The sequence below is a fragment of the Salvelinus namaycush genome, chromosome 33 (genome assembly GCF_016432855.1).
Source record: "Salvelinus namaycush isolate Seneca chromosome 33, SaNama_1.0, whole genome shotgun sequence".
In the NCBI taxonomy this organism is placed as follows: domain Eukaryota; kingdom Metazoa; phylum Chordata; class Actinopteri; order Salmoniformes; family Salmonidae; genus Salvelinus; species Salvelinus namaycush.
This window is the reverse complement of record NC_052339.1, coordinates 23,091,450-23,106,437: the sequence shown is the minus strand read 5'-3', so window position 1 is coordinate 23,106,437 and position 14,988 is coordinate 23,091,450. Positions and strand designations below refer to the sequence as shown.

The 14,988-nt window shown below is 44.7% G+C and overlaps 1 protein-coding gene across 5 annotated transcripts in view; it reads left to right on the top strand.

Annotated features, from left to right (window-relative positions):
* The window catches only part of LOC120028102 (brefeldin A-inhibited guanine nucleotide-exchange protein 1-like), a 112,391-nt gene that overhangs the window by 65,948 nt on the left and 31,455 nt on the right, over positions 1-14,988 (top strand). For 4 of the 5 annotated variants that reach the window (XM_038973275.1, XM_038973271.1, XM_038973274.1 and 1 more), the window contains exons 6-13: positions 5,856-6,171; positions 6,975-7,091; positions 7,313-7,572; positions 9,008-9,141; positions 13,211-13,445; positions 14,151-14,250; positions 14,358-14,497; positions 14,597-14,705. In XM_038973275.1, the coding sequence (XP_038829203.1) occupies positions 5,856-6,171; positions 6,975-7,091; positions 7,313-7,572; positions 9,008-9,141; positions 13,211-13,445; positions 14,151-14,250; positions 14,358-14,497; positions 14,597-14,705 (1,411 nt within the window). The remainder of the gene's footprint in view (positions 1-5,855; positions 6,172-6,974; positions 7,092-7,312; positions 7,573-9,007; positions 9,142-13,210; positions 13,446-14,150; positions 14,251-14,357; positions 14,498-14,596; positions 14,706-14,988) is intronic. The other variant, XM_038973273.1, reaches the window with a different exon arrangement.

Below are 14,988 nucleotides of genomic sequence, written 5' to 3'. Positions count from 1 at the left end.
CTCACTCCTACCTGGAGTGGGACAGTGATCTGCATTCTGAACACATCTGATTGGAGGACTCTCACTCCTACCTGGAGTGGGACAGTGATCTGCATTCTGAACACATCTGATTGGAGGACTCTCACTCCTACCTGGAGTGGGACAGTGATCTGCATTCTGAACACATCTGATTGGAGGACTCTCACTCCTACCTGGAGTGGGACAGTGATCTGCATTCTGAACACATCTGATTGGAGGACTCTCACTCCTACCTGGAGTGGGACAGTGATCTGCATTCTGAACACATCTGATTAGAGGATTCTCACTCCTACCTGGAGTGGGACAGTGATCTGCATTCTGAACACATCTGATTGGAGGACTCTCACTCCTACCTGGAGTGGGACAGTGATCTGCATTCTGAACACATCTGATTAGAGGATTCTCACTCCTACCTGGAGTGGGACAGTGATCTGCATTCTGAACACATCTGATTAGAGGATTCTCACCCCTACCTGGAGTGGGACAGTGATCTGCATTCTGAACACATCTGATTGGAGGACTCTCACTCCTACCTGGAGTGGGACAGTGATCTGCATTCTGAACACATCTGATTGGAGGACTCTCACTTCTACCTGGAGTGGGACAGTGATCTGCATTCTGAACACATCTGATTGGAGGACTCTCACTCCTACCTGGAGTGGGACAGTGATCTGCATTCTGAACACATCTGATTGGAGGACTCTCACTTCTACCTGGAGTGGGACAGTGATCTGCATTCTGAACACATCTGATTGGAGGACTCTCACTTCTACCTGGAGTGGGACAGTGATCTGCATTCTGAACACATCTGATTGGAGGATTCTCACTCCTACCTGGAGTGGGACAGTGATCTGCATTCTGAACACATCTGATTGGAGGACTCTCACTCCTACCTGGAGTGGGACAGTGATCTGCATTCTGAACACATCTGATTGGAGGACTCTCACTTCTACCTGGAGTGGGACAGTGATCTGCATTCTGAACACATCTGATTGGAGGACTCTCACTTCTACCTGGAGTGGGACAGTGATCTGCATTCTGAACACATCTGATTGGAGGATTCTCACTCCTACCTGGAGTGGGACAGTGATCTGCATTCTGAACACATCTGATTGGAGGACTCTCACCCCTACCTGGAGTGGTACAGTGATCTGCATTCTGAACACATCTGATTGGAGGACTCTCACTCCTACCTGGAGTGGGACAGTGATCTGCATTCTGAACACATCTGATTGGAGGATTCTCACTCCTACCTGGAGTGGGACAGTGATCTGCATTCTGAACACATCTGATTGGAGGATTCTCACTCCTACCTGGAGTGGGACAGTGATCTGCATTCTGAACACATCTGATTGGAGGACTCTCACTCCTACCTGGAGTGGGACAGTGATCTGCATTCTGAACACATCTGATTGGAGGATTCTCACTCCTACCTGGAGTGGGACAGTGATCTGCATTCTGAACACATCTGATTGGAGGACTCTCACTCCTACCTGGAGTGGGACAGTGATCTGCATTCTGAACACATCTGATTAGAGGATTCTCACTCCTACCTGGAGTGGGACAGTGATCTGCATTCTGAACACATCTGATTGGAGGACTCTCACTCCTACCTGGAGTGGGACAGTGATCTGCATTCTGAACACATCTGATTAGAGGATTCTCACTCCTACCTGGAGTGGGACAGTGATCTGCATTCTGAACACATCTGATTAGAGGATTCTCACCCCTACCTGGAGTGGGACAGTGATCTGCATTCTGAACACATCTGATTGGAGGACTCTCACTCCTACCTGGAGTGGGACAGTGATCTGCATTCTGAACACATCTGATTGGAGGACTCTCACTTCTACCTGGAGTGGGACAGTGATCTGCATTCTGAACACATCTGATTGGAGGACTCTCACTCCTACCTGGAGTGGGACAGTGATCTGCATTCTGAACACATCTGATTGGAGGACTCTCACTTCTACCTGGAGTGGGACAGTGATCTGCATTCTGAACACATCTGATTGGAGGACTCTCACTTCTACCTGGAGTGGGACAGTGATCTGCATTCTGAACACATCTGATTGGAGGATTCTCACTCCTACCTGGAGTGGGACAGTGATCTGCATTCTGAACACATCTGATTGGAGGACTCTCACTCCTACCTGGAGTGGGACAGTGATCTGCATTCTGAACACATCTGATTGGAGGACTCTCACTTCTACCTGGAGTGGGACAGTGATCTGCATTCTGAACACATCTGATTGGAGGACTCTCACTTCTACCTGGAGTGGGACAGTGATCTGCATTCTGAACACATCTGATTGGAGGATTCTCACTCCTACCTGGAGTGGGACAGTGATCTGCATTCTGAACACATCTGATTGGAGGACTCTCACCCCTACCTGGAGTGGTACAGTGATCTGCATTCTGAACACATCTGATTGGAGGACTCTCACTCCTACCTGGAGTGGGACAGTGATCTGCATTCTGAACACATCTGATTGGAGGATTCTCACTCCTACCTGGAGTGGGACAGTGATCTGCATTCTGAACACATCTGATTGGAGGACTCTCACTCCTACCTGGAGTGGGACAGTGATCTGCATTCTGAACACATCTGATTGGAGGACTCTCACTCCTACCTGGAGTGGGACAGTGATCTGCATTCTGAACACATCTGATTGGAGGACTCTCACTCCTACCTGGAGTGGGACAGTGATCTGCATTCTGAACACATCTGATTGGAGGACTCTCACTCCTACCTGGAGTGGGACAGTGATCTGCATTCTGAACACATCTGATTGGAGGATTCTCACTCCTACCTGGAGTGGGACAGTGATCTGCATTCTGAACACATCTGATTGGAGGACTCTCACTCCTACCTGGAGTGGTACAGTGATCTGCATTCTGAACACATCTGATTGGAGGACTCTCACTCCTACCTGGAGTGGGACAGTGATCTGCATTCTGAACACATCTGATTGGAGGACTCTCACTCCTACCTGGAGTGGGACAGTGATCTGCATTCTGAACACATCTGATTGGAGGACTCTCACCCCTACCTGGAGTGGGACAGTGATCTGCATTCTGAACACATCTGATTGGAGGACTCTCACCCCTACCTGGAGTGGTACAGTGATCTGCATTCTGAACACATCTGATTGGAGGACTCTCACCCCTACCTGGAGTGGTACAGTGATCTGCATTCTGAACACATCTGATTGGAGGACTCTCACTCCTACCTGGAGTGGGACAGTGATCTGCATTCTGAACACATCTGATTGGAGGACTCTCACTCCTACCTGGAGTGGTACAGTGATCTGCATTCTGAACACATCTGATTGGAGGATTCTCACTCCTACCTGGAGTGGTACAGTGATCTGCATTCTGAACACATCTGATTGGATCTGTTAGTCAGCACGACCTCTAGACTAATTTCCTCTCTTGATTGAACCTTTATTTGGCCAGGAAAGGGGTTGAGAACAAATTCTGTTACGTTAATAATCTGATAATGCCCCATGTTTTATGTTGTGTGTATGAGTGTATGAATTGGGGGGAAATGACTATAGGCTGGTGTTAGAGAAGATGTGTCATTCACAATCATATTGGTAGTTGTGTAAAAGTGTCATACTGGATTTGTTTCCATTCCTGACCTATGTCTTTCCTCTGAATCATGCTTACATCATCTGGTGGCTCAGTTTTTCACTTCTTTTAACATTATTTTTGTAGTACACCTACACACGCACCTGGATTCATACTGTGTATGGGGCTGCTATAGAGAGCTGTTATAGATTCATACTGTGTAGGGGGCTACTATAGAGAGCTGTTATAGATTCATACTGTGTAGGGGGCTACTATAGAGAGCTGTTATAGATTCATACTGTGTAGGGGGCTACTATAGAGAGCTGTTATAGATTCATACTGTGTAGGGGCCTACTATAGAGAGCTGTTATAGATTCATACTGTGTAGGGGCCTACTATAGAGAGCTGTTATAGATTCATACTGTGTAGGGGGCTACTATAGAGAGCTGTTATAGATTCATACTGTGTAGGGGCCTACTATAGAGAGCTGTTATAGATTCATACTGTGTAGGGGCCTACTATAGAGAGCTGTTATAGATTCATACTGTGTAGGGGCCTACTATAGAGAGCTGTTATAGATTCATACTGTGTAGGGGGCTACTATAGAGAGCTGTTATAGATTCATACTGTGTATGGGGCTGCTATAGAGAGCTGTTATAGATTCATACTGTGTAGGGGCCTACTATAGAGAGCTGTTATAGATTCATACTGTGTAGGGGCCTACTATAGAGAGCTGTTATAGATTCATACTGTGTAGGGGCCTACTATAGAGAGCTGTTATAACTTCATACTGTGTAGGGGGCTACTATAGAGAGCTGTTATAGATTCATACTGTGTAGGGGCCTACTATAGAGAGCTGTTATAGATTCATACTGTGTAGGGGCCTACTATAGAGAGCTGTTATAGATTCATACTGTGTAGGGGGCTACTATAGAGAGCTGTTATAGATTCATACTGTGTAGGGGGCTACTATAGAGAGCTGTTATAGATTCATACTGTATAGGGGGCTACTACAGAGAGCTGTTATAGATTCATACTGTGTATGGGGCTGCTATAGAGAGCTGTTATAGATTCATACTGTGTAGGGGGCTACTATAGAGAGCTGTTATAGATTCATACTGTGTATGGGGCTGCTATAGAGAGCTGTTATAGATTCATACTGTGTAGGGGCCTACTATAGAGAGCTGTTATAGATTCATACTGTGTAGGGGCCTACTATAGAGAGCTGTTATAGATTCATACTGTGTAGGGGCCTACTATAGAGAGCTGTTATAGATTCATACTGTGTAGGGGCCTACTATAGAGAGCTGTTATAGATTCATACTGTGTAGGGGCCTACTATAAAGAGCTGTTATAGATTCATACTGTGTAGGGGCCTACTATAGAGAGCTGTTATAGATTCATACTGTGTAGGGGCCTACTATAGAGAGCTGTTATAGATTCATACTGTGTAGGGGCCTACTATAGAGAGCTGTTATAGATTCATACTGTGTAGGGGCCTACTATAGAGAGCTGTTATAACTTCATACTATGTAGTGGGCTGTTATAGCTTGACTGAAATAATAAAATATTATGTTTTCCATTGTGTACTGTAACAAATGTTTATGATGTGTATATTTATAGCTTCATATCCACATAAAAATAAAAAACATCTCGAGATTACTTTGGGGCTGTGGAGGAATAATATGAAGACATTTATAATTCAGACAGCTGTCTCTCGATGTAAATCAACATCTCCACATCAATACACAGCAACATCAGTGACACATCAACCAGGAGAACATGCAGTATTTTAGACCAGAAATACTATGTCTCCTGTTCTGCACTGCATTAACCCAGTTTATATAAGCATGTGAGCTGCTCTGCCTCGTACTTGTTTTGACAGCATGTCATTCATAAACACATGTTAGACAGACCTGATGTTAAGAGCCATGCTGAATTTATGTTTTGATGTCTCTGCCTGGAAAGCTGGGGTTCCAAAGCTGCCGTGTGTTGCTTCCTGATCTGACATCGGGAAGTGTTGCTGCTTGGCATTGGGGTGGAAACCCCTTAGGGAATCTTTGAGAGGGAATTGATATAATGAGTTTGTGTACATTGTGTTAACACATTTCTCTGTGCGTGTACGTGTGTGTGTGTGTGTGCGTGCATTTGGCTTTGTCTGTGTGTGTTTGGTTGTATGTGGCTACGCTGGGTTGGCCTGGGTCTGGCTGTCTGTGTGTGGGTCTGCCCGTCTGTACCCCTCCTCCCCTCTACCCCCTCCGTAGCTCCAGGAGGCCAAGCAGATGGAAAGAGAGAGGCCCCGGCAGCACTCCCAAGTCACCCAGGAACAGGAACCGGACTCACCCCAGCTCCAGCAGCACATCTACCTCCCAGCCAAGGGCCCTCCCCGAGAGGCCAACGGCCCCACCACCCCCTCTACACCCACGCCCACCTCCACCCCCACCACTCCTACCCCAACCCAGGGGGCCACGGAGGAGGAGCAGGGGGAACATGGGATGGTGTATGAGAGGCCAGACCCAGAAAACGGCTCTGAGTTCAGCACAGCAGAGAACCATCAGACAGAGGCAGCAGCAGCACAGTGTGAGTTTCACCTTAGGACAGACAGACAGACAGGGACACAGTGTGAGTTTCACCTTAGGACAGACAGACAGACAGGGACACAGTGTGAGTTTCACCTTAGGACAGACAGACAGACAGGGACACAGTGTGTCACACACACTCAGACTCACAAATATAGGCAGTCATATAGGCAGTCATGTTCAAGGTCAAACAGACAAAGAATTTCACTCTCGCTCAGTACTTTGCCGTGTGTTTGAGGAAAGACATTTCCAGGGCTATTGTGTTAGGCTAGTACCTTGGCTGCTTTAGACAGTAACAAAGCCTCAACCTTGACATTTTCATGTACTCAATATTGGCAGAACTCTGGGACAAAATATTTTGTCTGTGTTAAATAAGCATTTGATGAGACAGCTTTCTCTTTAGGTGGTAATGCACTCGTTTACAGAACCATTTCTGACAGCCCATAAGTGCTTTCATTAGTGACTGAATGAGAGAAGCCATAGAAAAGAGATTGAGAGCGAGAAAAAGATGCATCCAAGGATTCAATAATCATTTTGTTTCCAAATGACTCACTGCTTTCAACACAAACACACATCCACGCACATTGTCTTCAGGGAAGATGTGGTAGCTGATACCAGTGACTACTGTTTATCTTGTCAACATTGACAATTACAGTATCAAAGGCTAAATGCTCAGTCTCACTCAGAGAAAACACTTTCTTTACTCAATCTGTCAATTCACTGTTTCCCATTTTACATTTTTTAAGTGTATTCAGGTTCTTTTAAATGGACTTTGACTAAAGTTTTACTTGTGTTGTGTTCAAGGTGCTGCTCAGCGTGACCAAGAGACAGCAGTAGAGGAGGAGGAGCCTAACTATGAGGAGAAAGCCCAGGAGATCGTCCAGAGCATCCTACAGGAAGTCGTCAACACCATCGTTGGAGGTAAGTCTATGCATCTGAAATCACATTTGTGTCTGCGGTCAGTTAAGTCAACAATGGACTTTTACCGGAACATGGAATTCTGATACAAAATCATTTTAGAATGAGAAGTCTGGAGAGTTTAGGCATTACTGTGTGTTTACTTGTTTGTCCTGTCTAGAAAGAGAGAGAGAATTGTGTGTCTCAGTGCTATTTTGACCCTTGCATACTAAACCACTCCAAAGGGTACTGCCTGAACCCTGCTCATCTGTGTTCAGATGCCAAGGAGCCCGCTGGCGAGACCAAGCAGCCCACAGAGATTATGGAACCCGCTGAGGACATCACAAAGGTAACAGAGGTCACAGAGGTGGCGGAAGACGAGGGGGCGCTGGGCAGCGACAGCGAGAATGTCCATGCCAACGGAATCCCCGGCACGCCCATCTCTGCCAGCTTCACCCCGTCGCTGCCCGACGACAGGCTGTCTGTCTGCTCCAATGATACACAGGTGAGAGGGATTGACCTGCCTGTCACCACGGCAACACACTTTGCTCTACAAAGTGGTTTTGTGCTAGCATGGGTGTCTGTTTTAACAGACAAATAAAACTGTTTAAATACCCAGTCCGATAAAAACATTTTTTATTGCATTTAAAGGGTTTATCAATTTGTAAGAAGGAACATGGAAGTCATTGGTAACATGAGGAATTAAAGAGATGAGGGTTATTCAAACCCTCTGCTGCTGCAGTCATAAAGGGAAAGAGGGATACCTAGTCAGTTGTACAACTGAATGCATTCAACTGAAATGTGTCTTCCGCATTTAACCCAACCCCTCTGAATCAGATTGTCTGTCTTCTAGTCTGCTGGGGTTGATTCCAACATGATTCATAGACTATCTCCTCTCAGTTCCTCTGAATCAGATAGTCTGTCTTCTAGTCTGCTGGGGTTGATTCCAACATGATTCATAGACTATCTCCTCTCAGTTCCTCTGAATCAGATTGTCTGTCTTCTAGTCTGCTGGGGTTGATTCCAACATGATTCATAGACTATCTCCTCTCAGTTCCTCTGAATCAGAGTGTCTGTCTTCCAGTCTGCTGGGGTTGATTCCAACATGATTCATAGATTATCTCCTCTCAGTTCCTCTGAATCAGAGTGTCTGTCTTCCAGTCTGCGGGGGTTGATTCCAACATGATTCATAGATTATCTCCTCTCAGTTCCTCTGAATCAGATTGTCTGTCTTCTAGTCTGCTGGGGTTGATTCCAACATGATTCATAGATTATCTCCTCTCAGTTCCTCTGAATCAGATTGTCTGTCTTCTAGTCTGCTGGGGTTGATTCCAACATGATTCATAGATTATCTCCTCTCAGTTCCTCTGAATCAGATTGTCTGTCTTCTAGTCTGCTGGGGTTGATTCCAACATGATTCATAGATTATCTCCTCTCAGTTCCTCTGAATCAGAGTGTCTGTCTTCCAGTCTGCGGGGGTTGATTCCAACATGATTCATAGACTATCTCCTCTCAGTTCCTCAGGTTATTATAGCGATATTTGAGCACTGTAATTATCTACACTCTAGAACCAAAAAGGGTTCTTCGGCTGTCCCCATAGGAGAACCCTTTGAAGAACAGTTTTTGGTTCCAGGTATAACCCTTTTGTTTCCAGGTAGTACCATTTTGATTTCAATGTAGAACCCTTTCCACAGAGGGTTCTACCTGGAACCAAAAAGGGTTCTACCTGGAACCAAAAAGGGTTCTCCTATGGGGACAACGAACCCTTTTTTTCTAAGAGTGTACGATTACAGTCTTACATGATCAAGGTTGAACAGATACATTAATTGGAAGCATTTATTTCACACTCTTTTTGTCAAATGGGGAATTCATATTTGATGATAATTGACTCTTGATTAAACTTTTTTGATGTAGACCATCTGTTTGTGTTTCTGCGTTAGGAGTCAGGGGCGACCACAGGCCCAGTACCAGGTGCTAAGTTCTCCCATATTCTCCAGAAGGATGCCTTCCTAGTGTTTAGATCGCTCTGCAAGCTGTCCATGAAGCCTCTGTCAGATGGACCGCCAGACCCAAAGTAAGTTGAGTTCCTGTATCAGGAAGCTTATTATTGCTTGGTTTTAGAGAATTGAATAGAGGATCAGTAGATGTATTACCCTAGTAAATAGGCTATTACAGGTTTATTTTTGGTGTGTGTTCCTTAGTTGAATCATGTCTTGTGGAGGGTAGCCTATTTATTAGTTGGGAGTGTTGTGATGGTTGGTGTGTGTTTGGATGAAGCATCACTTAGCTGATTATTGGTTCTGTATCGCTTCCTGTGCTCCCTGTTTTTTTCTCCCTCTGTAGAACAGGAAATTACAAGGGAAAAAATATCTAATCAGATTTTGCTTTGATCCAATACAAGGGAGATTACATTTCGGTGTTCTTCTGTATGTATTTCCCAGCCCGTTACAGCCAAATAAGCATCTGATTTGCTGGATCTGATGGCAGTTTTTACATAACAAGATTTCCTGAATCTGGTTTCTGTATGGTAACTAAATTCTGACTGTCTCAGTCTCCCATCTCCATCATTCTCCCAATGGCCCATGTGGCCTAACACTCTATCCGCATTGGCTAGTGAGAGTTCTGGCCCAGTGTTCCTATAGTGTTGTCAGAATTCTGTCTAAGAACACTGTCTAAGAACAATGGTGGAATGGAACCCTGTTTATCACAGGCCTTTGTCAGGGGTGACAGGGAGGATGGCCGTGCCACCAGAGGAAGGGCTCAGTGTCTGTAAGACAGAAAGCCTTTTCACCCACAGAGAGATTTACTCCATGACTGGCCCTGGTGATACCCGGACGACACACAGGAGACCTGCTTTATAGCTGTATAACTTACAACAGATGCTTTGAACATGTCTTTTTAGGGATTACAAATCAGTATTGAATCTTGCTGTTGTAATTTGTTAATAAAAGATTAAAGTTGGCATATTACCTTGTTTTTTAGTCACCTCAAATTGGCTTTAAGGAAGCACACATCGACAGTCCTCAACAGTCAAATGGTCAAGTTATCATACTCCAAGGCTGCATGGCATGTTCAGTTCAACCCACTGACTATGAACACCAGACATAGGATTTATGTTTTGCATATATACATTGAAAACATGCCCAAGGTAATTTGTCTTGTTGTTCATGGCTCAGGTATGTTTTGTTCCTTTTGATTTTCTATGGTTCACATTGTTGATTTGTTATTGTACTAAAAATGTACCCAGCCAGCCTTTTCCGGGCCAAGCTGAAATGATCAAGTTGTCAGGTTTCCCCTGCGCTGAATGCCCCTTGACTTTTTCCATTTTGTTACGTTACAGCCTTATTCTAAAATGTATTACATCGGTTTTTTTATTCATCAATCTGCACACAATACCCCATAATGACAAAGCAAAAACGGGTTTTATACGTTTTAGAAAATGTATTTTTTTTTTATTATAAAAAACTTCAATTTCACATAAGTATTCAGACCCTTTACTCAGTACTTTGTTGAAGCACCTTTGGCAGCGATTACAGCCTCACGTCTTCTTGGGTATGACGCTACAAGCTTGGCACACCTGTATTTGGGGAGTTTCTCCCATTCTTCACTGCAGATCCTCTCAAGCTCTGTCAGGTGGAATGGGGAGCGTTGCTGCACAGCTATTTTCAGGTCTCCAGAGATGTTCAATCGGGTTCAAGTCCGGGCTCTAGCTGGGCCACTCAAGGACATTCAGAGACTTGTCCCGAACCCACTTCTGCGTTGTCTTGGCTATGTAATTAGGGTTGTTGTCCTGTTGGAAGGTGAACTTTTGCCCCAGTCTGAGGTCCTGAGCGCTGCGGAGCAGATTTTCATCAAGGATCTCTCTGTACTTTGCTCTGTTCATCTTTCCTTCGATCCTGACTAGTTTTCCAGTCCCTGCCACTGAAAAACATCCCCACAGCATGATGCTGCCACCCATGCTTCACTGTAGGGATGCTGCCAGTTCTCCGCCAGACGTGACACTTGGCATTCAGGCCAAAGAGTTGAATCTTGTTTCTCATGGTCTGAGAGTCTTTAGGTGCCTTTTGGCAAACTCCAAGTGGGCTGTCATGTGCCTTTTACTGAGGAGTGGCTTCCGTCTGGCCTTCTCTACCATAAAGGCCTGATTTGGTTGAGTGGTGCAGAGTTGGTTATCCTTCTGGAAGGTTCTCCCATCTCTACAGAAGAACTCTGGAGTTCTGTCAGAGTGACCATCGGGTTCCCTGACTAAGGCCTTCTCCCCCGATTTCTCAGTTTGGCCGGGCGGCCAAGAGTCTTGGTGGTTCCCAACTTCTTCCATTTAAGAATGATGGAGGACACTGTGTTCTTGGGGACCTTCAATGCTGCAGAAATGTTTTAGTACCCTCCCCCAGATCTGTGCCTCGACACAATCCTGTCTTGGAGCTCTACAGACAATTCCTTTGATCTCATTGCTTGGTTTTTGCTCTGACATGCACTGTCAACTGTGGGTCCTTATATAGACAGGTGTGTGCCTTTCCAAATCATGTCCAATCAAATAATTTACCACAAGTGGACTCCAATCAAGTTGTAGAAACATCTGAAAGATGATCAATGGAAACAGGATGCACCTGAACTCAATTTCAAGTCTCATAGCAAAGGGTCTGAATACTAATGTAAATAAGGTATTTCTTTTTTTAAATTTGCAAACATTTCTAATAGCCTGTTTTCGCTTTGTCATTATGGGGTATTGTAATGTCATTATGGGGTATTGTAATGTCATTATGGGGTATTGTAATGTCATTATGGGGTATTGTGATGACATTATGGGGTATTGTGATGACATTATGGGGTATTGTGATGTCATTATGGGGTATTGTAATGTCATTATGGAGTATTGTGATGTCATTATGGGGTATTGTGATGACATTATGGGGTATTGTAATGTCATTATGGAGTATTGTGATGTCATTATGGGGTATTGTGATGACATTATGGGGTATTGTGACATCATTATGGGGTATTGTGACATCATTATGGGGTATTGTGTGTAGATTGAGAGGGACATTTTTTTTATTTAATCCATTTTAGAATAAGGCTGTAAAGTAACAACATGTGGAAAAAGTCAAGGGGTCTGAATACTTTCCGAATGCACTATATTTCTGTATGCTACATTAATATCAGTATGTCTGTGGAGGAGTGCTTGGGAGCATTACAGATAGGAAGCCAGTCACTGCAAATAAGAAGACAACAAAATACATATTTTGGGTTCCTACTTCTTCTCCATCATACAGCTGTTTAGAAATACGGGTCGGACTTATGGAAAGGGGAAATGGACAATATAATTATCTAACTATAATGATCTATTACGGAAATATGCCCTCTCTATGCTGTAACATATGGTGTTTGTATGTGCAGATCTATTATTGGAAATGTTATTGGAAAAAGGAAAACAGCTCCAGCTCATCTAGCTAGGTCAGGCTCTTAGTATAGAGGCGGACATTAGGCGGACATTAGCTGGACACCCCCAGATCCCCTGACTGCCACCAGACCATTAGGATCCTCAGTCAGATGTGGGTCAACCAGGAAGTGCTGCTAATAACTGATGAATCAGATGGTGTCTCACAGAGCACCTGTTATTGATGCATCTCTGTCAGGGGTGGGCTGGCCATCTGGAATTTTGGCCTAAGGGCCTGAATAACTTGTTGTTTTCTTTGTTGTGCAAAATGATAATTATCTGGCTAATAATGGGATCCTCAAGGGGAAAAAATGGGCCAGTGTAGGGGCCTCAAGAAAAAAGAATTGGCCGGTGTGTTAGAAATGCCTGGGCCATTTTTGGTCCTAGTCCACCCCTGATCTCTGTCTTCATCCCCACATAATAAATACATTATCAGGGGTCACTTTATGTGCATATTAAGCTGATTGATGGCATATGGTATAAATCAAGGAAAAATTCAGCAGGCACAACGTTTTGGAACGTTCAGATATAAATATGCTGGAACAAACATCTCTGACATTTAGAATAAGGAGTCACATGGGCTCTATTCATGGCATTTCCATCTACAACGTTTGACAACGTTTGGCTACTGAACATATAAAGAATTCTTATTCCTGTTGCACTTAAATGTTAGAAGTCTGAATCAATGCCTCTTTCGGTCTCCTGCCAGGTCCCACGAGCTGCGCTCCAAGGTGCTGTCCCTTCAGCTGCTGCTGTCCATCCTGCAGAACGCTGGGCCCGTCTTCAAGACCAACGAGATGTTCATCAACGCCATCAAGCAGTACCTGTGTGTGGCGCTGTCTAAGAACGGCGTCTCCTCCATCCCAGAGGTCTTCTCGCTCTCGCTCTCCATCTTCCTCACCCTCCTCTCCCACTTCAAGACCCACCTGAAGATGCAGATTGAGGTAGCTACCTACATTTTGGTTGTTCCTCTGTGGCAAAATATTAAGCTGCTGATTTAGTCCACTTTCTGGAACAAACCTGACCAGCTATTAGTCCAAATAGTATTTCTCTTCCTCCCCAAAGTCACAAACCATTTATTACTCTTCATATTCCATCTAATATTCCTCCTTTCTTGTCCTACTTGAAAACCCATCAACATGCAGGTCGAGACACTGTTCTGTTCTGTCGCTGAATAGCTGTCCTGTCCCCAAATGCCAATCTCTCCTGTTCCCTCTCCCAATGTTGTAAACCTCTCAGCTCTCAATACAGCAGGCACCTGACACAGGCGATTCATGGGAGATGAAGTTTATCACAGGGCACAGTAATGTAGTTTTGTCTCAGTGCGATTGAGTTTCAGTATTACCTGTTAGCTGTTGCTTCTGATTTGTAGTCCACTTCCACAGTGGTCTGGTTGTAATATTTCCTCATGCTGAAGTTGATGACTTAATCTACCCGCGACTGTTTGTGGCCATGGAGACATCTGGAGACAGATGTTGTTGGTTGAGATGTTATGATTTCATAGTTGAGCGGTCAGCCTGCAGTGAGATGTATGTGTTTATGGCTTTGTTACAGTGGATAGTTCTGTAAATGAAGATTCATTAAGCTTTTCTCATCTCGGCCTCTTTGTGTCCTCATCTTTAACTGTCACGGTTTGTTTCGCTGCGCAGGTGTTCTTCAAGGAGATTTTCCTGTACATTCTGGAGACGTCCACAAGCTCCTACGACCATAAATGGATGGTTATACAGACCCTCACCAGAATATGTGCAGGTGAGTGTGTGTGTGTGTGGTGTCAATGTGAAATGCTATCTGTGGTACAGCGCATCAACGTCAATTACAAGTCAAGTACCAACTGTCCCTCATGTCTCCTCCCTCAGATGCCCAGGGTGTGGTAGATATCTATGTGAATTATGATTGTGACTTGAATGCTGCTAATATCTTTGAGAGGCTGGTGAATGACCTGTCGAAGATCGCACAGGGCCGGGCAGGCCACGAGCTCGGCACAACACCACTCCAAGTAAGACTGACCAATGGCGTTACAAAAGTGTATTTCTTTGTGTATTTGATACATGTATATTGCGCTAAAGATGATGTAACATTTCTCTGTTCCCACCAGGAGTTGACCCTGAGGAAGAAAGGCCTGGAGTGTCTGGTGTCCATCTTGAAGTGTATGGTAGAGTGGAGTAAGGACCAGTATGTCAACCCCAACTCCCAGACCAGCCTTGGTAAGAGACTGACCAAACTACAGTTACCCTGAGGCTGGTGGGGACAGGTGTGCCACTGGGTTGGATTTAGATCCTGAGGAAAACTGTTTAGCCATTCTTCAAGTGCACCGTTCTGCCTGCTCCTTTGTGGTTACCAGGAGGATCAAAGGGTTTGGATGCACAGTTGGAGTCCAAACCTCCACTATTTGGAATGGATTTGATATATTCTACTTACATCACTCTGACCTCCCACATCCTAGAACTTCAATTCTCCATATCAGCAATGGTGGAACCCTAGAGTGTG